Source organism: Macaca nemestrina, chromosome 15 (genome assembly GCF_043159975.1).
Source record: "Macaca nemestrina isolate mMacNem1 chromosome 15, mMacNem.hap1, whole genome shotgun sequence".
Taxonomy (NCBI): Eukaryota; Metazoa; Chordata; class Mammalia; order Primates; family Cercopithecidae; genus Macaca; species Macaca nemestrina.
Window position 1 is genome coordinate 30813501 of NC_092139.1, and position 25918 is coordinate 30839418.

The following is a 25918-nucleotide window of genomic DNA, read 5'->3' on the forward strand; positions in this document are numbered from 1 at the left end:
TTTTGAGGCTTCCCGACAGTTGCCTCTTGCGTGGCTGTTTCTCCTCAGGAGATGCTATCTCTCCTGGGAGAAGATCGGGAAGATACTTTGGTTTCTGACCTCCTAAGCAGAAAACCAGCCGTCAAATTTCTCATGAAGTAAAAACCCTCAGGGAGGTGAGCGCCTGCAGCTCCAACTCAGAATTTCTGAAACACCATGACGCCCCGGGGTCAAGTGGGAAACTAAAGGTCGAGCGGGTTCATACGACTCAGTGTCTAAGCCACTACCCTAATCCAGGAGGAAGGGACCCCAATTCACTCTACAAGCAGCGCAAGAGAACGCTCCAAAACGCTGAGGCAGTATCAACAACCTAACCTTCTTCCGGCTGCCGCTCGCTCGGTCGTCGAGCACAGGTCGCTGGGAGGCTACAGCGCAAGCGCAATCCGCTTATAGGTGGACTACAAGTCCCGGCATGCCTGGCTACGCGGCGTCGCCTGGTAACTCGCGCCACACGAAGCGCGCTAGGTTGGCTCTTCTGCGCGCCTGCGCCTTGGCGAGCTCTGCGCAGGCGCATTTCCAACGCTTGGAGGAGAGGGCGGGGTGTCGTTCCCTTTCGCTGATGCAAGAGCCTAGTGCGGTGGTGGGAGAGGTATCGGCAGGAGCCGCGCTGCCGCCGGGGCCTGGGGCTGACCCGTCTGACTTCCCGTCCGTGCCGAGCCCACTCGAGCCGCAGCCATGTCTGGGGACGAGGTGAGGGTCTGAGCCCGGCGTTAGGGCTAACTAAGGACTGAGGCGAAAAGCCGAACCCACTCCAGTGTGGGAGACCGGGCCTGCGGCCTAGCAGCTGGCCGCCGCCATGTGGGGCAGCCGGGCCTAGGCGGCCCGGAGCGGCAGAGCCGGCGAGGACTCCGGAGCCGCAGGCTTGGCTGCAGCGCGCTTTCCTCAGGGCGGCGGCGCCGAGGCGGACCTCCTGCCGTGGCTGGCGTTTCCGGAATGGAGAGCACACGTTGAGTCGCCCTCCCTGAAGGGGCTCGAATGCCCAGTTAATTCCCCGAACGAGATTGGGGCTGGCGATCCCTGCATTCCTTTCTGCTCGGCACTGCCGCCCCAGCTCGCCTCACTGGGTGCCGCGAGGAGCTCTCTTAGCTTGGTAGAACGCCCTCGTTAAAACTTTCTAGGCTGTCTTGTCGGGGCCGGTATCCCGCCCTCGTTTGCCTTCCTAGAATTGCTTTTTAAAAAGACGAGGGGGTGATGGGATTAGAACGAGAGAAAAAGATTCTGCAGCCTCAGGAAGTGACTGACCTTCCCGGAAAGTTTCCGGGTGAGCCCCCGAGCTTCCCTTAACAGAGGGCTCCCAGCGACGTGAGCGGGAAGTCCGGGCTGTGAAACTGGCTGGATCTTTTTCTGCCGTGGTGCTTGGAACTCAGTGAATTTCCTCAAATCCCTTTCCCCCAGATTTATCCTAGTTGATATAATATCTACCGACTTAAAATGAAGTTGATTTTAAGTACTCTCAGTAGGTATTGCTTAACATTGGGGGAGGCCCTGTACGGTGTTGAGAATTTCCTCAGGCAAAGGAATGGCCGAGAAAGGCCAGTAAATGTGCTCACAGGAAGTAGAATAATCTCCAGTTTGGTGACAGTTAAAGAGTGAACACTTGACAAACAGGTAATGATTAATTCATGGAGGGCTGTGAAGACGAAGTTAAGGAATTTGGAATGTATTCTGGAGGGGATTCCAGTCTCTTAGACTTGGTTCTCACAACAGTCCTGTAAAATAGGTCTGTTGTGCCCATTTTAGAGATGGAAAAATTGAGTGTTACAGAGTTGTATAATGCCCATGATCAAATACTAAGTGGCTGAGCCAGTAGAATTCCAGATTGACTAGGATCTTAATGGCTTAGAGAAACTGAAAGTTTGTAGATGGTCCTTGGCGGTTGTGATAGACATTGCTCTAGGCTGCTGTATTTCAAATGTTCTGAGAGTGGCAGTGTTTCACACTTGTTTTGTTTCTACTCATTTTTCAAACTTCTCATAACCTTTGGCAAATACAGTACTTACGTAGTGCAAGATTCCATGGGGTGTTATTCTGTGTATGGTCAACTAGTTGACACACAAGGTAGAAATAGGGCCATCAACATAGTGACTTGGAGGGCTAGAGGGATCATTTTTAGCAGTGGGATTAGGTTTTGAAAGAAGCGGAATATGAATACATTACTGATGGATGAACAGAATTTTGTGACGCAAAGATGGCAGAACCAGCATTTCAGCATAGGACTTTGGAAGCCAATAAAATATTAGACAGTTTGGCCACTTGGGGTGCCAGTCCAACTGCATTTTACAGGAAACCAGGGCCGAGGGAGATTAACTTGTCCAAGATCATGCAGAAAGGTTCTAGTTAGTAGGACTAGAACCCTGGTCTTTGGCTTCCATTCTGCCAGGCAGAAGTTAGTAGTGGAGACAAGGTATGAAGAATAGGATGTAGGGCCTGGTTCCTCTAGTGCTATTGACTAGGTAAGTATTTTTAGGCCATTCCTTTAACATCTGGCTACTGTACAGGCTTGTGAGGATCAGATGAAACTCTTGTACTTGAAAATGATTTATAAACTGCCAGGGACTTCCCAGAGTGGAAGTAATCCTGCCTGGTGGTTGTCAGGCTAGACGATTAAAGAGGCTACTATTAAAAAGTAATTTTCTGTTTCCTTCATATTTCTGGGTTTTTTTGTTTTTTTGTGTGTGGTTTTTTTTTTGTTTGTTTTAAGATGGAATTTCGCACTATCACCTGGGCTGGAGTGCAGTGGCGTGATCTCAGCTCACCGCATCCTCTGCCTCCTAGGTTCAAGTAGTTCTCCTGCCTCAGCCTCCCAAATAGCTGGGATTACAGGCGCCTGCCACCATGCCCAGCTAATTTTGTTTTTTGTATTATTAGTAGAGATGGGGTTTCACCATGTAGGTCTGGAACTCCTGACCTCGTGATTCGCCTGCCTCAGCCTCCTGAAGTGCTGGGGTTACAGGCGTGAGCCACCACACCCAGTCTTCTGTTTTTGGGTGGTTTTTTTTTTTTGGACACATAATTGAAATACACTGCACACATTTATTTATTTATTTATTTATTTATTTATTTATTTATTTTTTGAGACGGAGTCTGGCTCTGTCACCCAGGCTGGAGTGTAGTGGCCGGATCTCAGCTCACTGCAAGTTCCGCCTCCCGGGTTTATGCCATTCTCCTGCCTCAGCCTCCCGAGTAGCTGGGACTACAGGCGCCCACCACCTCGCCCGGCTAGTTTTTTTTTGTATTTTTTAGTAGAGACGGGGTTTCCCCGTGTTAGCCAGGATGGTCTTGATCTCCTGACCTCGTGATCCGCCCGTCTCGGCCTCCCAAAGTGCTGGGATTACAGGCTTGAGCCACCGCGCCCGGCCTACATTTATTTTTAAACCTGGTAATTAAGCCAAAAAGTCACCAAAACAGAACCCTTTTCAACCTAGTGGAACTATGTTTTTTTTTTTTTTTTTTGAGACAGGTTCTTGCTCTTGTTGCTCAGGCTGGAGTGCGGTGGCACAATCATAGCTCACTGCGCCCTCTGTCACCTGGGCTCAAGGGATCCTCTTCCCTCAGCCTCGCAAGTAGCTGGGACTACACGCACATGCTCTTGCACCTGCTAACTTTTTAATTTTTTGTAGAAATGAGGTCTTGCTTTGTTGCCCAAGCTAGTCTTGAACTCCTGGCCTCAAGCAGTCTTCCTGCCTCAGCCTCCCAACATGGAACCATGATCTTTAAAAAGCAGAATCCTAGAAATATGGCTGCTCCCTGGTAAGGGAAAAGAAAAATCCCCTGATCAATAGGCATTCAGTATTTTCACATTTGTTAAAAGCAGCATCAACATTTAATACTTGCCTGTTTACTACGAGGTCCCATTCACAAGGAGTCAGAACATTGGGTTTTCATAAAATATGGTAAGGTGTTTTTGCAAAAAGAAGCTTTAAATTAAAAAAAAAAAGGTTTTGATTCAAAATGGGATGTGTGTTGTGTAAAGTTTATGAAACACAAAAGAATACAAAGAAAAGTAGCAGCATCTAAGCCAGGCATAGTGGCATTCACCTGTAGTCTCAGCTGCTCAGGAGGCTGAGGCCAGGAGTTCTAGGCTGCAGTGCACTATAATTAGAATTGAGAGTAGTCACTACATTTCAGCCTGGGCAACATAGTGAGACTCCCGTCCCTTAAAAAAAAAAAAATCCCACAATCTTATCACACAGAGATGGTAACACTTGGCATTTGTTCTGGTTACCTTTGGAAGGAACTTTTAGATCAATGTCTTGCTTCTCTGTGGGTTCTTTTGTGATTCACACCTGCTTCTGGGTATAGTATGACTATAAAGTTGATTTCTTGCATAAGGTATGATCTATAAGAAGAGGCTTCTAATTCGATGAAGCATTTCAGGGTAATTTTAGCTGGTATACCTTTTCTTTGCCCTCTCCAACCAAACGTGAGAAGTTGAAAATAGAAAATTTATGCTTTTGAAGGCTTTGTTGTGAACCTAAAATATAACTCAAGTGATTCTGTAGTTTTCCATAAGTGCACTGTCAACAGCTATTTGCTTTTCAAATCCAAACTAGTCTCATAAAAGAAAACCAATCTGGAGTGTAGTCAGCTTATAATTTGGAAGTTAGAGATGAAAGTCTTAAAAAGCCATGATTTTAGTCAAGACTAACATGGCCTCGTTCTTTGGGTGCTGCTTCGGGATCCCTGGTCCTTATTTGTAAACTGTACTTTGCAGGATGGTATGAATAAAATAAGGCAATGAGTATGTATGTTAAGTATCCAGACAGTAATTGAGAGAGAGGTTAATTATTCCAATTTATGATTCTTGCATGTTTATTATCCATTACAAGGCTACAACCAAACTGTTTACTTGTAGACCATAAGGTTTTTCAGGGGATAAGAAGGCACTTGTGAGGCTGTCCTCTGATGATACCAGGATCCTTTCCATCTTTAGTCTGTCTTGATGAATAATGGTTAAAAGGCAATGAATATTCTAGGGAACTTGATGCTTGAAAAAATGCAATAAATGGATTGTAATCCCTTCCAGAACCTTTGCCAAGTCTTTCTATTTCAAGAATGAGGATGAAATGTGACTACTTCCCTGTATGATTGCAGTGCTCCTTGCAGGGTGACCCGGGGCTCAATAGTGGATCAGCAGTGGGGGACTCCTTCCTCTTTGCTCTTCTACCTTGGTAGGGACACTTCTTTAAGTTGGCTAGATAATGTTCTTCAGACTGACTACATTTCAGATTTAATTATTTATACGATTGGATCCTTGTTAAGGGAGAAAAGACTAACTTTGAAAATACTTTGCAAATACCGTACTTCTCTACTGGGCAAGGACAGTAACTATATTACCTTATTACAGACTGTGGCTTGATTTCAGTCTAGTTTCCTTAATGATCTTGGGACATAAATAAGTTTATGTTAGAATCAATTTTTGGAAGCTTTTGAGAGTTTTATATGTTTGAGAAATTAGAGCACCTGAGTTGATGAAATTTCAGTGATAGGAATCAAGAGAAAACCATACTTTGTGAATGGTAAAGTATTATATAAATTACAATTGCTAATATTTATCGAGTACTTATGTGCTAGGCACTATGGCAAGGGCTTTACATTTACATACTACTTTAACCCTCCCAGTAACCTTGTGTGGTTTCTTGTCATTCTGCTACTTGTCTCCATTTTACAGATGAGCCGTGGAATAACATAGGTACACGCCAGAGTCAGAATTTGAATCCAGTCAGATGGGCTCCAGACTTGTGCTTTTAAACACTTTACTACTACACTGTCCACAGCAGATCACTGGGCAAAATGCTGAATTTAAGCATGATATTAATAGAATGTGGAGAGAGATTGGTAAGGGGCTCAGAAGAAAAAAAAAAAAAAACTTGGTATTTGAATCCAGTTCTATTTGACTTGAAAGACCCTGCACTTTCTTTTTTTTGTTTTTGAGACTGAGTCTTGCTCTGTCACCCAGGCTGGAGTGCAGTGGTGTGATCTTGGCTCACAGCAAGCTCCACTGCCCAGGTTCACACCATTCTCCTGCTTCAGCCTCCCGAGTAGCTGCGACTACAGGCACCCGCCACCTTCTGCTAATGTTTTGTATTTTTAGTAGAGACGGAGTTTTACCATGTTAGCCAGTATAGTTTTGATCTCTTGACCTTGTGATCCGCCTGCCTCGGCCTCCCAAAGTACTGGGATTATAGGCGTGAGCCACCGTGCCTGGCCTCCTGCACTTTCTACTCTATCAGGTTTCTGGCCTGTATGATGTCTGAACTTTTCTTTCTTCAAGTGATCAGTGTAAGCAGATAGTCTACAAATTATAAATTAGTTTTCCACCTATTCTATAGTGGACATTTAGATAAAAAGAGAATTTGGGGGCAAGGCATGGTCCTCACACCTGCAGTCCTAACACTGGGAGGCTGAAGCTGGTGGATCATTTGAGCCCAGGAGTTCAAGACCAGCCTGGGCAGCATGGTGAAACCCCGTCTCTACTAAAAATACAAAAATTAGCTGGGTGTGGTGGTGCACGCCTGTAATTCCAGCTACTCAGGAAGTTCAGGTGGGAGGATGGCGTGAGTCTGGGAGGTCAAGGTTGGATTCAGCTGAGATCATGCCACTGCACTCCAGCCTGGGCAGCAGAGCCAGACCCTGTTTCGTTAAAAAGAAAATGGAACCTTTAATGTTCCATAAGCAAAAAGCGGAGTGAAATGTTTTACACATGAGGAGTTGCGGATGGGTTTCCTTGAAGATCTGTCTGAACTTCAGGATAAAGTTTAAAAAATTTTGTTTTTTTAATCTGGTCAGGAGTCTTCCAAGTCTCTCTGTAGCAGCCCCAAGTTACCAACCTTGAATAAAACATTTTTACCCCTGGCCAGGGGCGGTGGCTTACACCTGTTATTCCATTGCTTTGAGTGGCCGAGGAGGGAGGACTTTTTTCCTCTGGCAGTTTGTGACCACCCAGGACAACAGAGGGAGACCCTGTCTCTACAAAATGAAAAAATTAGCTGGGCATGGTAGCACATGCTTGTGGTCCCAGTTACTTGGGGAGCTAAGATGGTCGGATCACTTGAGTCCAGGAGGTTGAGGTTGCAGTGAGCCGTGATCGTGCCACTGTACTCCATCCTGGGCGACAGTGAGACCCTGTCTCAAGAAAGAAAAAAAACAGTACAAAAAATTTTACACCCTGCTTAGGTATTGCTTTCCTATATCTATAAAGTAAGAGGCATAGCATAGGTTGTTGCGAAAGTCCCTTCCCTAAATTCCATGATTCATTCAAACGTCCATATTTGCTCATGAAACTGAAAGTGAAGAGTCTGTGATACTTTGCAAATTGAAAGACGTGTACGTGTTTCAATTCCCCTGATGTTTAATAGTGTTGGGAAGGTTGGGTGGACATTTTATTTTATTTTTTGGTAAATTCTCCTTTGGTGTTTTAATGTATCAGATACTCTTTTACTTTTAAGAGTATGCCTTTTGAGGATAAAGCATATTTGGAATGTGAGCATCATTAAAAATAGTCATTTGGTCCCTTTTTGTTTTTTGTCTTCTGAACAGATGATTTTTGATCCTACTATGAGCAAGAAGAAAAAGAAGAAGAAGAAGCCTTTTATGTTAGATGAGGAAGGGGATACCCAAACAGAGGAAACCCAGCCTTCAGAAACAAAAGAAGTGGAGCCAGAGCCAACTGAGGACAAAGATTTGGAAGCTGATGAAGAGGACACTAGGAAAAAAGGTGAGTGGTTGATGTGAGAGAGTTACTGTTGTCCTAGAAGCCCTGGTTCTATGAGCATTTTGGCTTTTGTATATGCAGCGACGTCTCAGCCTGATCAGGCTGCTCCAGTGAAGTCAAGGCCATCAGTAGGCTGTATGCAGTGGACCGTTTTCGATTTCTGATAGGCTTGTTGCAGGGAAGTTCCCATTTAATTCACAAGTTGCAAAGATGATGAAACCTTGCCGTTCCAGAGCTGGTTTTCCAGTTTAACCCATCAGGTCTCTTCTCTAACTTTAACAGTAGTTGTATTTGAGTGTGGGCAGAAAGAAATAGTACTAAGATAGGCAGTTTTGTGTCTTAGCAAGTCTGAAAATATATATGAGAGATTAAAATGAAAGCCTAAAGTATTTGGGGTTAGACATCAGCTTTAGTTACCCTTGTGCTGTAACATAGACATAATTTGACTATTAGAGAGAAATGATTCTGTAAACATTATTTGTGTCTGTTGAATATAACTCTGTGCTAGGATAGAGACAACTGACATTCACTGAGCATCTACCCTGTGCTAAGTGTGTTCTACATGTTTAAAACAAACTTGGAAAGTAACTCATTCCTGTTGTAATAAGATAAAATGGATTTTTAAGTAGTTTCTTGAAAAACTTTGTAGCAGAGGGATCCTAAAATATTTCTAGTTTATAACATGGCAGGTCAAATGGAAAATTTGTTGAACAGAACCTACTCATTAATGGTAGGTAAAATTTCACTGATAACTTGTATTTACTGTGCAGCCTTATTTTAATAAATGTGAAATAATTTGTTAAGCCTTTTGATGATTAATAGACGCAATAAAATGTTGAGCTAGGCGGTAGAATTTAGGTGAACAAGGCATAGGCTCTTAGTATCTAGTAGAGAGAGAGATAAGCAAGCTGGTAATAAGTTCCTCAGTTGGGGTAAGCAGAAGATACTATACAAGCACTCTGGGGATACCTAACTAAGTTGCAGGGAAAGATGGATAAGCTTAGAGAAGGCTTTGGTGGAAGTAATTTAACCAAGATCTTGTGAGATGGAGGTAAGAGGGCCCACAGGAAGCTTTGGAGGTGAGAGACCTCACGTATATTGCACTCGGAACTGAAAGTAGTTCAGTAGGGTTAGAACCAGAGATTGAAGTGAGGAAGTGAGGAAGGCAAGAAGCAGAAGTGGGAGATAAAGTTGGAGAGTTGGAAATGGTGTTAGAGCTCTGACTTTGTCTTGGGAACAATGAGGAGTGATATGGTCAGATTACTAAATAAATATTCTCAACATGGTCCCCTAACCAGATTTTTCCTATAGATCTTTGAGATGACCCACCATTTTGTTTTTCAGAACCATAACTTTTGTGGCCAGGCGCGGTGGCTAACGCTTGTAATCCCAGCAGTTTGGGAGGCTGAGGTGGGCGGATCATGAAGTCAGGAGATCGACACAATCCTGGCTAACATGGTGAAACCCTGTCTCTACTAAAAAAGATTAAAAAAATTAGCTGGGCATGGTGGCACACACCTGTAGTCTCAGCTACTCAGGAGGCTGAGGCAGGAGAACCGCCTGAACCCAGGAGGCAGAGGTTGCAGTGAGCCAAGATTGCGCCACTGCACTCCAGCCTGGGCAACAGAGCAAGACTCGGTCTCAAAAAAAAAAAAAAAAAAAAACCATAACTTATGTGATTGTGGAGGGACTAATTAATAGTCAGTCTTTTCTGGTGACTTGATTAATTGCTGAGCTATGTTTGTGTAACTCATAATTTGATGCTTTGCCTTTTAGTTGTTAATGATTATGCATTGGTCTTTTTAGATGCTTCTGATGATCTAGATGACTTGAACTTCTTTAATCAAAAGAAAAAGAAGAAAAAAACTAAAAAGATATTTGATATTGATGAAGCTGAAGAAGGTGTAAAGGTAGTATTGCTTTCTTGTTGAAGGTAAAATTTGGCCTCTTGCAAGGTTGCTAATGGCTGATGTTTCCCTCCCTTTGACTCACCTCTTACTAGCTGTGCTTTTGTTATTAGCACTTAATTGCCACTGGTAGGGTCATTTTCTTGGGAGTGTGTCTGACTAGGTGTCTTAAGGGATTGTAGTTTAAGGAATTTAAATTTAGGTCTTACATATTGTATTGTGTGCCATTAAAATGATCACAAAATGTCCCTTGTCCTTAACCATACTGAGATTTTTGGCTGCGGAGAACTATTTCTATGAGTGAGAAATCCTTTTGAGCAAATATTCCTTTGGTTTCTTAAACTTTTGGTAACATAGAATATACACAAATTCATACATGTACCTCTAAGCAGCAAAGAATGAACCACAGTGGTGATTGGTAGCTGATGACAGTGTGGCCTGTAGGCAAACCAGAGTACTCAGGCTAGTTTTATGATCTGATCTTGTGGGTACTTGAGACCCTGTGAGTCTTATTACTGAATTGATTTCTTTTTTTTTTTTTTTGGAGACGGAGTCTCACTCTGTTGCCCAGGCTGGAGTGCAGTGGCCGGATCTCAGCTCACTGCAAGCTCTGCCTCCCGGGTTTACGCCATTCTCCTGCCTCAGCCTCCCGAGTAGCTGGGACTACAGGCGCCCGCCACCTCACCCGGCTAGATTTTTTTGTATTTTTTTTTTTTTTTTTTGAGACGGAGTCTTGCTCTGTCACCCAGGCTGGAGTGCAGTGGCCGGATCTCAGCTCACTGCAAGCTCCGCCTCCCGGGTTTACACCATTCTCCTGCCTCAGCCTCCCGAGTAGCTGGGACTACAGGCGCCCGCCACCTCGCCCGGCTATTTTTTTGTATTTTTTAGTAGAGACGGGGTTTCACCGTGTTAGCCGGGATTGTCTCTCGATCTCCTGACCTTGTGATCCGCCCGTCTCGGCCTCCCAAAGTGCTGGGATTACAGGCTTGAGCCACCGCGCCCGGCCCTGAATTGATTTCTAATACAAATATCTCAAAATTATTTTGGACGGGGAGTAACAGGTGGGCAGGAAGGTGAACAGGAGGGAGGGTAGGTGGATGGATGAAAGGGGAAGGAGCTGAAGATCTGTTCTCCTCCCTAGGGTTAACCATTTTAAAGATCCTGCCTAGGAATCACTTTAGCAGAATCCACATATCTATTTATAAAACCCAAGGTAATAGCAATACACACACTTACATAGAGAGAGAAAGCACGTGTGCACACAACAGCAAACATACACCAAATATCTTGTGCCCTCTACTCAAAATTTTCTTTGGTGAGTAGTTTATTTGCTCAAACTCAAGTGAATAAAGTATATCCCACTTGTAGCAGGAAATGTATACAGTAATTCATTGGGTTTTAGAAATAGTGTCATAATTTTATGACAGTTAATTCAGTAAATATGTAAGTGATTACAACGAGTCAAGCATTTGAAGCATTGTGTGGTAATTGCTAGAGTACTGACATGAGTAAGAAATTTTTCCTGTTTGCAAAGATATTTTGGTTCAAGGATAATTTAGAATCCTTGAGAACAAGCTAGTTTTATCTGGATTCATCTTGCTCTCTCCCTGTTTGGGGATTCTCTTTTCTTTCTACTATAGGGAAATTGAGAAAAATGCTCAGATTATAATGAGAAATGGGATTTAAATATCCTGGGTAACAAAGTTTTGGTTGACAAGGCTTTGTTGGTTGATTCCTCCAATAGGTTTTATTGGGAGATTAGCTCTAAATAAGTGCTTGAATAGTGTTGTTGAAGTCATAACATAAGAGGATGTTAGAGGTATCCTGGTCATCAGGCAAGGCATGGACATTCACTTGAAGGGTTTTTGAGATCTTGGGCTACTCTCCCACCTGAATTTTCAGACTATTCCAGGGCTTTTGAAAAGCCTTGAAAAATACTTTTTGCAGACTGGGCATGCTGTCTCACGCCTGTAATCCCAGCATTTTGGGAGGCTGAGACGGGCAGATCACCTGAGGACAGGAGTTCAAGACCAACCTGGCCAACATGGTAAAACCCCATCTGTACTGAAAATACAAAAATTAGCTGGGTATGGTGGTGCACACCTGTAGTCCCAGCTACTCAGGAGGCTGAGGCAGGAGAATCACTTGAACCCAGCAGGTAGAGGTTGCAGTAAGCCGAGAGCGTGCCACTGCACTCCAGCCTGGGCGACAGAGCGAGACTCCGTCTCAAAAAAAAAGAAAAAAGAAAAATACTTTTTGCCATTCTCTGCCTTCTGCTGTGTCTTGGTGTCAGTATGGAAGTAGATCTTACTGGGATAAAATAAAAATATTATAGCACTAGAAGTTGGCTAGTGCGTGCTAACTTATATTCAGCATTTCTAAGTTCTTATTTATTGACTTAGAGACTGGGTGAGTATTTGGTTTCCTGTTTGTATGGTATGTGGCTAATGGATACCATGGGCAGATTTATTTATTTATTTATTTTTTTGAGACAAAGTCTCACTCTGTACCCAGGCTGGAGGGCAGTGGCATGATCTCGGTTCACTGCAACCTCCATCTCCTGGGCTCAGGCTTCCCTCAGCCTCCCAAATAGCTGGGTTTATAGGCACCCGCCACCACGCCGGGCTAATTTTTGTATTTTTAGTAGAGAGGGGGTTTCACCATGTTGGCCGGGCTGGTCTCAAACTCCTGACCTTAGGTGATCCGCCTGCCTTGGCCTCCCAAAGTGCTGGGATTACAGGTGTGAGTCACTGCGCCCAGCTGGCAGATTGGTCTTGTAGCCACATGTGGCACTAAGACTACACAGCTGGATTTGGGATTCAGAATCTGAGCTTTATTTACTCCCAGCTATTCCAGGTTTTCTGCTGGTAAGATTTCTGAAATGACTGTAGCCATTGTCCCAGTTCAGGATGTAGGCACACACAAAATAGATATTAATTAATGAATAAGGTTGACAGCACACTTCAGGATAGGGAGTTGAATAAGGTGGTAGAAGGAAGGAGAAATCAGAAAGCTGGAAACTGAGACTGGCCTTTTCTGCCCTTCTGGGATGTTTATGAATCATTTCTAGGTTTTAATATGCCCTGTTTACATCCATGCCTTGGGCAGCTAATCTTGGGGTCAAGCTTTACTTTGTCTCTATTTATCACTTGATCCGAATTCCTCATAGCTTCTGCCTTTCCCTCTTTGATAATGTCATCTATTGGAGTGATGCCCAAAGACCACGCCACAGACGGGTGCCAGGCTGACTGTGGTATAATAAAAAATAAATATTTGTTCTTTATGTTCTTGGCTCACAACTGCTAAAATCCTTGGAATCTCCAAAGTGATAACAGGGTCATTGGTATGCTACTGATATGACTGGTGGCTGGGGATCCCTAGATAGCTTTAGGATGGGGGCTGGTCACCAGAAGGACAAAGCTGTGATTTTAGAGGGTTGGGACTTCCACTGGTCCCTCTGCCACCTCCAGAGAGGGATGGTCTGGAAATTGAGTTCAGCCACCAGTTAATAATGTAATCAGTTGGCTGGGCGCGGTGGCTCACACCTGTAATCCCAGCACTTCGGGAGGCCTAGGCAGGTGGATCACCTGAGGTCGGGAGTTTGAGACCAGCCTGGCCAATATGGTGAAACCCCATTTCTACTAAAAATATAAAAATTAGGTGTGGTGGTGTGTGCCTCTAGTTCAGCTACTCAGGAGGCTGAGGTAGAAGAATCACTTGAACCCGAGAGGCAAAGGTTGTAGTGAGCTGAGACCGCACCACTGCACTCCAGCGTGGGTTACAGAGTGAGACTCTGTCTCAAAAAATAAATAAATAAATAAATAAATAAATAATGTAATCAGTCAGTCATGCCTTTGTAATGAAACTCCTAGACATGGGTTCGGAGAGCTAACATGCTGGTGAGCACAACAAGGTGCTAGGAGGGTGGTGTCCCTGGCTTGGCAGCACCACGCCTACCTTCCTTGCCACCCCTCAGCTCCCACCCCAATACCTTGTCTTATGCATTGCTTATGTTTGGCTGTTTCTGAGTTGTAGCCTTTATAATAAACTGGCAATAGTAGTACTTTCCTAAGTTCCATGACTCGTTTTAGCAAATTATTGACTCTTGGCAGGGAATGTGGGAACTTCGAGTTTATAGCCATGTTGGACAGAAGCAGGCAGCATGGGGACCCAGTGCGTGGTGACTGGCATCTGAAGTGAAGGCAGTCTTGAGGAACTGCGCTGTTAAACCTGTGAAATCTGATAACTCTGGATAGTGTGTGTCTTAATTAAACTGGAGGACACCTAATTGGCATTGGAGGGTCTGTGTGGAAGACCACCACATATTTGGTGTCACCCAGAAAAATCTTTCCCAGTGACTATATCAAAATCACTTAGAAACTTCTTTAAAATACTCCTGAACCCTGTTCCTGCTGAAGATTGTCAATCCGATTTAAACTTTTAAAAGTTTTGCAAGTGATTTTTTTTTTTTTTTTTGAGACACAGTTTCCCACTTGTTGCCCAGGCTGGAGTGCAGTGGCGCGATCTCGACTTACTGCAACCTCTGCTTCCTGGGTTCAAGCGATTCCTCCCAAGTAGCTGGGATTACAGGTGCCCACCACCACACCCAGCTAAATTTTGCATCTTTAGTAGAGATGGGGTTTCACCATGTTGCCCAGGCTGGTTTTGAACTCCTGACCTCAGGGATCTGACCTCCCAAAGTGCTGGGATTACAGGCGTGAGCCAAGGCGCCTGGCTTCTGCCGTGATTCTGACAGTAGCCTGGTTTGGAAACAAGGACAATAATTATAAGATCCTAAGGCTGAAGAATAAAGAGATGAATGAGGGGGAAAGATCCCAGAAGTGTTTTGAAGAATTCACAGTTTAAATGGCAGAGTCTCTGTGACCCAGTTTGGTCCATCTCTGACCAAAGTTATCTGTAACTTCAATTTTGAATATGTGACTTTTTTCCCGCACCAAAATAATGTCAGCCCACGTCAATTTAAAAAAAGAACAGGCTGGGTGTGATGGCTCATGCCTGTAATCCCAGCATTTTGGGAGGCCAGGGCAGGAGGATCTCTTGAGGCCAGGAGTTTGAGACTAGCCTGAGCAACAAAGCAAGACTCCTCATCTCAACAGAAAATGTAATAAAATAAATAAAAAGAATAGTCCCAGTATCAAATGTTCAGACTCATCTCACTTTCTTAGGATCTTAAGATTGAAAGTGATGTTCAAGAACCAACTGAACCAGAGGATGACCTTGACATTATGCTTGGCAATAAAAAGAAGAAAAAGAAGAATGTTAAGTTCCCAGATGAGGATGAAATACTAGAGAAAGATGAAGGTAATGCTGAGGACTCAGCGGCACATTTAGAGGTTACTCAAGCCTTTGGCCCTAGTCTCCTTGATGGGGGTGAGGGGTGCTTTTAAAATTTTTTTCTTGCCCCTTATTTCTACTGCCTGATAATAGAAGCTGAAAGGAAACAGTGTCTGGCTTGATAATGGCAGTTAAACAATTTGTCAATTGTGATTACATTAAGAACATACCGATTCAGGCTTGGGAAAATTACTATAACCGATTTTTTTTTTTTTTGAGATGGAGTCTCACTCTTGTCACCCAGGCTAGAGTGCAGTGGTGCGATCTCAGCTCACTGCAACCTCCATCTCCCAGGTTCAAGCAGTTCTGTGCCTCAGCCTCCCAGGTAGCTGGGATTACAGGCGCCCACCACCACGCCCAGCTAATTTTTTTAATTTTTATTTTTAGTAGAGACAGGGTTTCATCATCTTGGCCAGGTTGGTCTTGAACTCCTGATCTTGTGATCCACCCGCCTCGGCCTCCCAAAGTGCTGGGATTACAGGTGTGAACCACCGTGTCTGGCCTGATTTTTTTTTTTTTTTTTTTTTATTCTGAGTTTTGCCCTTGTTGCCCATGCTGGAGTGCAATGGCACGGTCTTGGCTCACCGCAACCTCCGCCTACCAGGTTCAAGCGATTCTCCTGCCTCAGCCTCCCGCCTGGCTAATTTTGTATTTTTAGTAGAGACAGGGTTTCTCCATGTTGGTCATACTGGTGTCAAACTCTCAATCTCAGGTGATCCGCCCGCCTCGGCCTCCCAAAGTGCTGGGATTACAGGCGTGAGCCACAGCGCCTGGCCCCAATTTTTTAATAAAAAATTTTTTTTTAAGTTTTGTTTACAGTTTTATTAGTTTCTAAATGCTATGGGGTCTTTGGAGAACTTTTGTCAGTAGATGAGTTTTATGGATGTTGCTGTTTCTTAGGTGCTCAGAACAGTTGGACTCTTTCCTCTAATTATTCTAATGCATTATTTTATCTTTGGCTTGTTAAATTAAGAAACATTTCCGTATGTTAACTCCTAATTAGAGAGGTCTCTATTAAGGGTCTTTTTTGAAAGTCATAACATCCCTGTTTCTAAGGAAAAGGGTTGTGAGCTTTGGTTTATGCGTAAGGCTGTTGTGAATGCAGCTGTGGAAGGGAAGACAAATGTCTTTGAAACTTTTCATTTTTCTAGACCCACCCCCACTTTTGTATGATAGTAGGGCCCACCCCTCATTCTTAAAATCTTTATTATCTGTAGCTCTAGAAGATGAAGACAGCAAAAAAGATGATGGTATCTCATTCAGTAATCAGACAGGCCCTGCTTGGGCAGGCTCAGAAAGAGACTACACATACGAGGAGGTAAGACAAAATCTGTTGTGAAAAGGGGCTAAGCTATTCACTAGTGCTCAAAGGAGCAAGATAAATCTTCCTTGGTGGAACAGATGCAGAGAGGTCACACAGCCAGTGCACAGCAATTCCTGGTGTGCACCCATGGGGCAGCCTGCCCAGAGTGCAGCAGTCATTGTAGTACTACTGACTGTCCCCACCTGAATTTGCAGACTGCTGAGTGCATGCAGCCCTCTAGGAATCAGGAGGGCAGTAGTGACAGACTAGCTAATTTGGGGCCAGGGTAGTCTGGAGTTTGCTAGTTTGGGCTTTCTTGAATCTTACTTTTCCATGTATCATGTACTTTCCCATAGAAACAACAGAGTGAGTAGTTGTTCATTCATTTCACTTTGGATAAGGAGTTGCTGAACATCTATAACGAACCAAATGCTGGTTGGGGATGAACCTCTGCCCTCAAGGAGCTCCCAGACTTGTAGTAATGCATGTGTATATTTAATCAGAAGTGAAGTATTTGCTGTTAAGCAACGTGACTCAAAGGGGAACTTTATACCCTGGCAGTTACTAAGCGTGTTCATGAATACCACTTTATTTTTATAGCTGCTGAATCGAGTATTCAACATCATGAGGGAAAAGAATCCAGATATGGTTGCTGGGGAGAAAAGGAAATTTGTCATGAAACCTCCACAGGTCGTCCGAGTAGGAACCAAGAAAACTTCTTTTGTCAACTTTACAGATATCTGTAAACTGTAAGTTGGTTAATGGAGTACCTTCATCCCAAATACCAGATTCTCAATGCAATTTTAAGAATGCTAAATGTCCTTATTGTGGACTTCATTATAGATGGAAAGAACACACAAGTGTAGGGGTTGAGGGAGTTCACAGTTCAAGTCTGTCATTTTCTTCAATTCATAAGTCTCAGGGCTATTTTATTTTATTAAAGATGCGGTCTTGCTTTGTCGCCCAGGCTGAATGCAGTGGAGTGGTCATGGCTCACTGCAGCCTCAGTCTCCTGGGCTTCAGCAATCCTCCTGCCTCAACCTCCTAAGTCGCTGAGACTGCAGGTGCACACCACCGTGCCAGACCAATTAAAAAAAAACATTTATTTATTTTTTTTGTAGAAATGTGGGTCTTGCTGTGTTGCCCAGGAGTGCTTGTTTTATTAGTGCATTCAGAGGTGACAGAAATCAACTCATGCTGACCCATTGAGGATGGATCCTAACTAGATGTAGTGAAGAGTGAGGAGTCTCAGTGTAGTCCTCAGACAGGAGCCTTGGGAGCCCAGGGAGTGGAAAGGCTCATCAGTCGGTCTAGGACAGGCCTGCCAAGCAAGCAGTGAGCTCAGGGAAAGTGCCTGAATTTGGTGAGCCCCTTCCTTGGATGATCATTGCCAGGACACAATTGATGAAATTGCCTTTCTTAATTACCATCACATTCTATGCCAGAGTCAGCCCTAGGTTACTGTCTGGGAATGGCTTTTCTCTGAGCTCCTCAGCTGCATGTTTTCTGGCAGGTTCCTTAGGACGACTGACCTTATCTACTCTGTTCTTCAGTTTCCTAAGTGATACGTGCTTGTAGTAGAAAATACGGTAAACTTACAAAAAGAGATAATATTCACTCAAAATTTTACCACCCGGAGATAACTGCTTGTTTTCATTACTTACATATATTTAAATAGTTAAGATTTTTTTGGCTAGTGACAATAGTAGTATATGCTCATTGCAGAAAAATTAGAAGATAAAGACATGCTAAAGAAAATGAATAATCATCTGCAAAATCCACCATTAGGAGGTAGATAACTGGCTGGGTAGCTCATGTGGTAGCTCACACCTGTAATCCCAGCACTTTGGGAGGCCGAGGTGGGCGGATGAGAAGGACAGGAATTCGAGACCAGGCTGGCAAACATAGTGAAACCCCGTCTCTACTAAAAAATACAAAAAATAAGCCAGGCGTGCTGGCAGGTCCCTGTAATCCCAGCTACTCAGGAGGCTGAGGTGGGAAGAATCGCTTGAACCTGGGAGGCGGAGGTTGCAGTGAGCTGAGATTGTGCCATTGCACTCCAGCCTGGGCAGTAGTGTGAGACTCTGTCTCACCAAAAAAAAAAAAAAAAAAAAAAAAAAAAGAGGTAGATAACTTATCATAGTTTAATATTTTTATGTTTAGCCAGTTTTATGTACATATTTTAAAAATAAATTATCATACTGGTTTTTAACCTGTTTTCTCGATATATTGTGAAAGTTTTACTCATGTCATTAGTCCGAATAATTATTTTAAATAGCTACACAACATATTTTATTTTAACAGTTCCATAAGCTGGACATGCTGCTCCCAGGTTTTTATTATCAGAGGCAAAACTTCACCAAACATCTTTATACATGTATCTTTGCAGTAGCTCAGAATAGAACCATAAGACAAGATGAAATTGCTGAGTTAAAAGGAATGGATATTTTTATGGCAAATATTAGCACATTGCTTTCTAGCAAGGTTGTGCCAGTTCATATTCCCGCCAGCAATGTAGGAGCTTACCTATTTTATTATATTTTTACCAGTTCTCACCCATTGCATTTTGGGGAAAAATAGCTTAAAATTGTTGTAGTAGCACCTGCTTGTTGGAACAAGTTCAAACAGTGCCACAGCATAGATTTAAAAAATGAAACTATTGAATAGCATTGCTCTATATTTGTTTTTTATTTTATATGTATGTGTGCATTTTCTTTTTGTATATTGAGATATTTCTAAAAGTAGAATATACCCTGGAATGGATTTATTTAACCATTCCTCTAGTTGGTGAATATTTAAGATGTTTCCATTTTTTGCTGTTGTGCTACCACAGAACCCTTCTAGACATACACTTTCTTTTAATGGAAATTTTAAACAGGAAATATATATAGATTAACATATATATTTATTAGCCTGTTTGATAACATCACCTAGGTTTGGTGTATGCTGAACTTTGCCTCAGATTTTTTTACTTCTTTTTTTTTTTTTTTTTTTTTTGAGACGGAGTCTCGCTCTGTCGCCCAGGCTGGAGTGCAGTGACCAGATCTCAGCTCACTGCAAGCTCCGCCTCCTGGGTTTATGCCATTCTTCTGCCTCAGCCTCCCGAGTAGCTGGGACTACAGGCGCCGGCCACCTCGCCCGGCTAGTTTTTTGTATTTTTTAGTAGAGACGGGGTTTCACCGTGTTAGCCAGGATGGTCTCGATCTCCTGACCTCGTGATCCACCCGCCTCGGCCTCCCAAAGTGCTGGCCACTGCGCCTGGCCTACTTCTTTAAAAAGAAGGTTTTATGCTATTTTACAATAGTCTCAAAAACAAAAGAAAAAAAGGTGGTTTTATAGTTATAACTAAGGCCACCTTTGTATGTTTTCCTGGCCCCTTTTTCCTTCCCAGAGGAAGTTGTTACTCTTTAAAGTTGATGTTTATTGTTTATGTTTTCCATCCTTGTTTCTAGACACTTACTCATATGTATATGGTCATAAAATGTAATATGGTCTTATGGGCATTGAAGTTGTAAACAAGTGGTATCCGGCTTGGCTCACACTTCTAATCCTGGCACTTTGGGAAGCTGAAACAGGAGGATCATTTGAAGCCACAAGTTCTGTACCAGTCTGATCAATGTAGTGAGACCCCATGTCTACACAAAACTAAAGAGTTAGACGGCATGGTGGCACACACCTGTAGTCCTAGCTACTTGGGAGGCTGAGATGGGAGGATGGCTTGAACTCAGGAGTTTGAGGTTACAGTGAGCTATGATCATCACTGCACTCCAGCCTGGGCAACACAAGACCCAATCTCTTAACAATAAAAAAAGTGGTGTCATATACTTTATCTTTATTTCAAAGTTTAAATAAACGATGCAGTGAAATTCACCTAATAGCTAAATAATCACAGATCAAAACAATGAACAGATTTTTTAGAAGTTTGGTGAGATTTCCATGAAAGATAAGGTTTATATATTTTGATTTTCTTTTTAGATTACATCGTCAGCCCAAACATCTCCTTGCATTTTTGTTGGCTGAATTGGGTACAAGGTAAGAAACTATATACGTTTACATACAGTATTGCTGGACATTTCATAAGAACCTTTCTTAAAAAGGATATGTAACACACTTAGAGAAAACGTTCACCTGATTATTAGAGAAACTTTTAGGCCAGTGGAGGAGTGAAATCACTTTGTTTCTGTGGGAGAGCTTGACTGCTTAGGAATAGGGCACAGAGTTGACATCTGAACAGGCCTGCTGGTGTACCAATGAGAGGACCACAGAACTGCCATGTTTAGACTTTCCTGTTACTAATTTGAAACTCATGAGTCTTTTTATGGAGCAAATATTAGATCTTTAGAGGAATCAGTTTTTTTAAGGTCAGACTATTTTTTCCTAAATTGGTAACAGGCTATTGAAGAAATACAGCTAGGAAGTTGATGAGTGGCACTTTAGAAACCATTGAAACAGGGATCTGTGATGAAGTAGGTACTTACCTGTCTTCAGGGCTCACCTTTTGAAGGCACTGAGCACGTCATTCCCACCCATTCAGGAAGGCCAAGATCTCATGGAGCCCATGCCAATGAGTTTGACTACTATCTGGAAGCCTAATGTCCCTTTAAAAATAAGTAATGTAGAGTAGGTTATGATGATGACGACTAATGCATATTGAGCACCTCTTGTGAGCCAAATGCTTTTTTGGGTGCCATCTCAATTAATCTTCACAATAGTTCTATGAAGTAGAAAGTAATATTCCTGTCTTCACGTTTAGAAACAGGTTCAGTAAAGTGAAGTTGTAGTTGGTCACATAGCTAGCTTGCTTAGTGGCAAAGTCAAGATAGATACAATCAGGTCTATCTTTCCCTGCAGCTTGCATCACCTAACAGGCTTGACACCTGTGCCTCACTGGCAGTACAGAGATAATTAAAGTGTTCTCTTCCTACTCTCTTTAAACTGTTGGGATTTGCTACCCTTGGTGTGGGGTTAAGGAGTAATTTACTTGACCATGGTAGATATGTTGGCTCTGCTGTAGAATAATTGTGTTTTTTTGTTTGTATTTTGAGATGGAGTCTCACTCTGTCACCCAGGCTGGAATGTGGTGATCTCTGCTCACTGCAAGCTCCGCCTCCCGGGTTCACGCCATTCTCCTGCCTCAGCCTCCTGAGTAGCGGTGCCCGCCACCACGCCTGGCTAATTTTTTGTATTTTTAGTAGAGATGGGGTTTCCATGTTAGCCAGGATGGTCTCGATCTCCTGACCTGGTGATCCGCCTGTCTCGGCCTCCCAAAGTGCTGGGATTACAGGCGTGAGCCACCGCGCCCGGCGTGTTTTAAATATAAATTTGTTACCATCGTTGTTTATTTGTAACTTGCACAAACTAATGAAGAAGCAAAAGCTAGTGTTGTTTTTTTTCTATCGTTAGAATAATCTAGAGGTTTTGTAGAGGTGGGATAAACTATTATAACAAGTTGTGGCCAGTAAACTTACAGTCAAATGGGTTAAATGGGTTTTTGAGAAAATTCCATTTCTTTTGACAGTGAATGAAAAAAAATTTCTACATTAAGCATTGGAATCACTGTAGCCTGGAGATTAAGGGTTCCAATCTGTGGAGGAGGAAATTTAACCCTGCCTGACTGAATTCTGTTGTTTCACTTTATGATTTATAATTTTGAATGAATGATATCTAGCCTAGAGCTTTGCTTTCTCAAAAGTGCCTGTCAACAGTTTCCTATCAAACAGTTTATCATTAAGTACCATTGACAGTTTCTGGATTGTGATTCAACTATCCTTTTTTTTTCTTGAAACAGCTTGATTGAAATGACAGCTTACAAATTTAAAGTCTATAATCCAGGGGAGTCCCACTCGGACATCCGTCTCTTTCGCAAGAGCGAGCGAGCTATTCTCCTTTCTCTCTTGCCTATTAAACCTCTACCCCTGGACACCCCCCCGCCCCCTGCCAAAAAAAATATAAAAATAAAATATACAATCCAATGTTTTTGTTTTTTTTGTTTTGTTTTGTTTTTGAGATGGAGTTGTGCTCTGTCGCCCAGGCTGGAGTGCAGTGGCGCGGATCTTGGCTCACTGCAACCTCTGCCTCCCAGGTTCAAGCAATTCTCCTGTCTCAGCCTCCCCAGTAGCTGGGACTATAGGCACACACCACTACGCCTGGCTAATTTTTTTGTATTTGTAGTAGAGATGGGTTTTCACCGTATTGGTCAGGCTGGTTTCAAACTCCTGACCTCAGGTGATCAGCTTGCCTCGGCCTCCCAAAATGCTGGGATTGCAGGTGTGAGCCACGCCTGGCTCCAGTGGTTTTTAATATCACATGTTAAAATTAATATGTATAACTGCTACCACAATCAATTTTAGTATGTATTTTTATCAACTATACTTTTAACCATGACTGAATCAAAATATTTGGTGCTTAGAATTTTAAAAAACAAATGTAGCCCCTTTCATGTTTTTGTATTTCTAGCTCTCTCCTTTCCCTTACTTTGTACATGGTATGATTCGTAAAAGTTTTTTTTCTTTTGTTGGATGGACTTCACACACAAGGAATCAGTTTGTTTTAGACTTAAAATCAATTATAAATCTGATTGTTACCACTGGAGATTTAATTGGATTTGATGTTAGTATGGGCACATCATTAGACACAACCTGTTTAATTAAAAATAAATTTTGAGGCTGGGCGTGGTGGTTTACGCCTGTAATCCCAAGCGCTTTGGGAGGCCATAGTGGGAGGATCACTTGAGTCCAGTAGTTCGAGACCAGCCTGGGCAACATAGGGAGACTCCTCCATCTCTACCAACAACAACAAAAAAAAATTAGCAGTTGATAGTGGGGAGTGCCTGTAGTCCTAGCTCAGTTCACAGTGGGGAGTGCCTGTATCCTAGCTTCTTGGCAGGCTTAGGTGGGAGGATTGCTTGAGCTTTGGAGATTGAAGGTGCAGTGAGCCACGATTGCGCCACTGCACTCAAGTCTGGGTGACAGAGTGAGACCCCTGTGTCATAAATAAATAAATAAATTTTGGGAAACTAAGTAGTATAGCACCAGTCGTAGAGTTTATCCTATGCTACTGAATATATTTTAAATTCATTAAGTTTAAAGGTGCTGGAATTTGGTTCCTTTAGAAAAAAACAATAATAATGGAGATATTTTTGTTTTCTTTCATAGTGGTTCTATAGATGGTAATAACCAACTTGTAATCAAAGGAAGATTCCAACAGAAACAGATAGAAAATGTCTTGAGAAGATATATCAGTAAGTGTGTAATTAATTTCATTAGATCACCCTGAAATGTTCTCATCAGGCTGCAGTGTTGTAGGAAGATCCATTTGATTGCAGTGAGCTGGGAAAAGCTGGCCTTAAAAAGATCAGAGACAAAATGATAGTGAAAGGGAGGTGGCTCTTGACTACTAACTAGGGGCATAGGGAAGGATTTGGATTTTTAAAGAAAGCCCAGCTGATTGAAGCTGCTGGTTGATTGTAGGGCTAAAGGCCAAGTCAGAGAAACCTGCCTGTGATTCAGGCCTGGCCTTGGCCCCCTTTTGTTCCTAGTTATTTAAAATTGGCATGTCTGCTAACACGTTTGAGTGGCTCTCCTGTAGACAGAAACAAGAATAAGCAAGCTGGCAGGCTTCCCTGCATCCTGGGGCATTGAGTATCAGCCCATGTTTAGTGCCGGAAACGCCACAGCAGACAGCTTGTGTTTTCTTACCCCTCGGATAGCTGAGCTTCCCTGGTCTGGGTACCCAGGTAAATTCTCAGCCTGGGCTTATGGAGTTCTTTGTAGGAGATATATTTAAGAAGGCAGAAACTTCTCTACCTCACTGCGGCCACCAGGTAATTGTGTGTTGCTTTATTTGCAGAGGAATATGTCACTTGTCACACATGCCGATCACCGGACACAATCCTACAGAAGGACACACGACTCTATTTCCTACAGTGCGAAACTTGTCATTCTAGATGTTCTGTTGCCAGCATCAAAACCGGCTTCCAGGCTGTCACGGGCAAGCGAGCACAGCTCCGTGCCAAAGCTAACTAATTTGCTAATCACTGATTTTGCAAAGCGTGTTGTGGAGATGTGGCTGGACAGGTTTGCCATCAGAGTGGATATATACCGTTGTATTAAAAACAAGATAAAAAAGCTACCGAGATTTTTGGCGAGTGGTTGGTTGGTCTGAAGTCCTTGCAAGACGCTGATGTTCAAGCTGTTGACATACTCATTGCCTACTTTTAACACCTGTCAGAGAAACGTGATATGGGGTAAGGAGGTGCTTTTTAAAAATCGTTCATAGACTTCTGTAAAATGCAAGATAAATTAAAGTTATTATAACAGTGATTCTTTCAATTTGGTTTGTCCTTCAGTTTTCTTTTCTATAAAAATTGTGCTTGGTGAAATCAGCAAAAAACCAACCACAGAAAACTGTGTGGGCCTGGGCTCTGACAGTCTCTGTATCCTTGTCCTGAGAAACTGGACAGGCACTTCCAGTTTCTTAAAACGACAGGTACTTCATCTGGGCAGCCATTTCTCTTCTTCTCTGCTTCTCTTGAGATACATAGTTAAAGCAGACACGGCCTCCCACGCGTGTGTGGTGGGACCTTGAGACTTGGGAGGACTGCCTGTTTTCAGTGTCCAGGGAATGACTCCATAGATTTGACTTCTTTTCCCTATGTGAGGATGGTTGCTACTACCTCACCGCCAAGTCCTCCCCCAGCTGTTACCACATGAAGGAATACAAGGTGCTAGGTACCCTCCTTCCTCGTTGACCACTAAGAGGTCTTAGAAACATAGCCTGTAAATGTGTCTTATAACTGGCACACTAAGAAGGATCCTAGTTGAGCTTCTCTGTTGGTGAGGAAGCAATGTATGTGCGGTTCAGGAAACTCCTCCAAGAGGAGTCCAAACAGGGATGCTAGAGGAAGCTGTTTTCCTAGCCAACTTGTGTTCTGGGTTTGAAAAAGACCCACCACAAATGCTTTTCTATTTTCTGATTTAAAAGTTGCTTTTGAATATGACCATGAAAAACCAAGAAATGCTGCTTGTGTGGTGCTCTGCTTCCTGAGGATTTGCTGGAAGGGCATTCTCCGCTGGCACACGGGAGAAGGCCATCTTCTGTGTCTGTGCTGTGATCTGCCTTGCTCTCACTTGCTGAGGATAAGGGCATACACGTTGCTCCTCGCTTTCTTGTTGCCAGACTTCGTACTAAGCAGCCCAGGAAGAGTCACTCAGACCCAAATGTCTTGACCATGTTGTTTTTAATCACTGTGACCCTTAATTTTAAAGCATAGGCCAAGTGTTGTCAAATACCTTGGCTAAAACAGTGGAGGGTGGTGGGTAAAGCAATAGAGGGTGCTTTCCCTCAACCCACACACTGGCTGACTGAACTGCCACTGCCACAATGAACCCAACTGCTGTTTATGTCCCCATTTTCCTTTTTTTGTATCTACACCCACACGATTCCCAATGTTGGATATTTCTACATGAATAAAGCAAGGATCGGTGCCTCTTGTGTAATTAGCGCTCCATTGCTTTTGTGTATGTATGTGTGTTTGGTTTATTTATTTAGTGGGACCCCTTAGGGGAAGGAATGATACTCTTCAGTTTGGTGACAGGTTGA

At 43.1% G+C, this 25918-nt stretch overlaps 1 protein-coding gene across 1 annotated transcript; it reads left to right on the plus strand.

Annotated features, from left to right (window-relative positions):
- The first annotated feature begins 571 nt into the window (after positions 1–571).
- LOC105496232 (eukaryotic translation initiation factor 2 subunit beta) lies at positions 572–24648 on the plus strand. The gene is made up of 9 exons (XM_011766431.2): positions 572–729; positions 7579–7756; positions 9560–9663; positions 14847–14982; positions 16233–16333; positions 16919–17067; positions 20294–20350; positions 23473–23558; positions 24167–24648. The coding sequence occupies exons 1-9, from the start codon at positions 715–717 to the stop codon at positions 24340–24342; spliced, it is 1002 nt and encodes a 333-aa protein (XP_011764733.1). The 5' UTR covers positions 572–714; the 3' UTR covers positions 24343–24648.
- The last annotated feature ends 1270 nt before the right edge of the window (positions 24649–25918 follow it).

Bases quoted from the DNA above. Each gene is read 5' to 3' on its own strand.
- LOC105496232 (XM_011766431.2), top strand. The intron at 7,757-9,559 runs GTGAGTGGTTGA...TGGTCTTTTTAG, and splicing joins AGAGGACACTAGGAAAAAAG to ATGCTTCTGATGATCTAGAT. The intron at 9,664-14,846 runs GTAGTATTGCTT...TCACTTTCTTAG, and splicing joins AAGCTGAAGAAGGTGTAAAG to GATCTTAAGATTGAAAGTGA.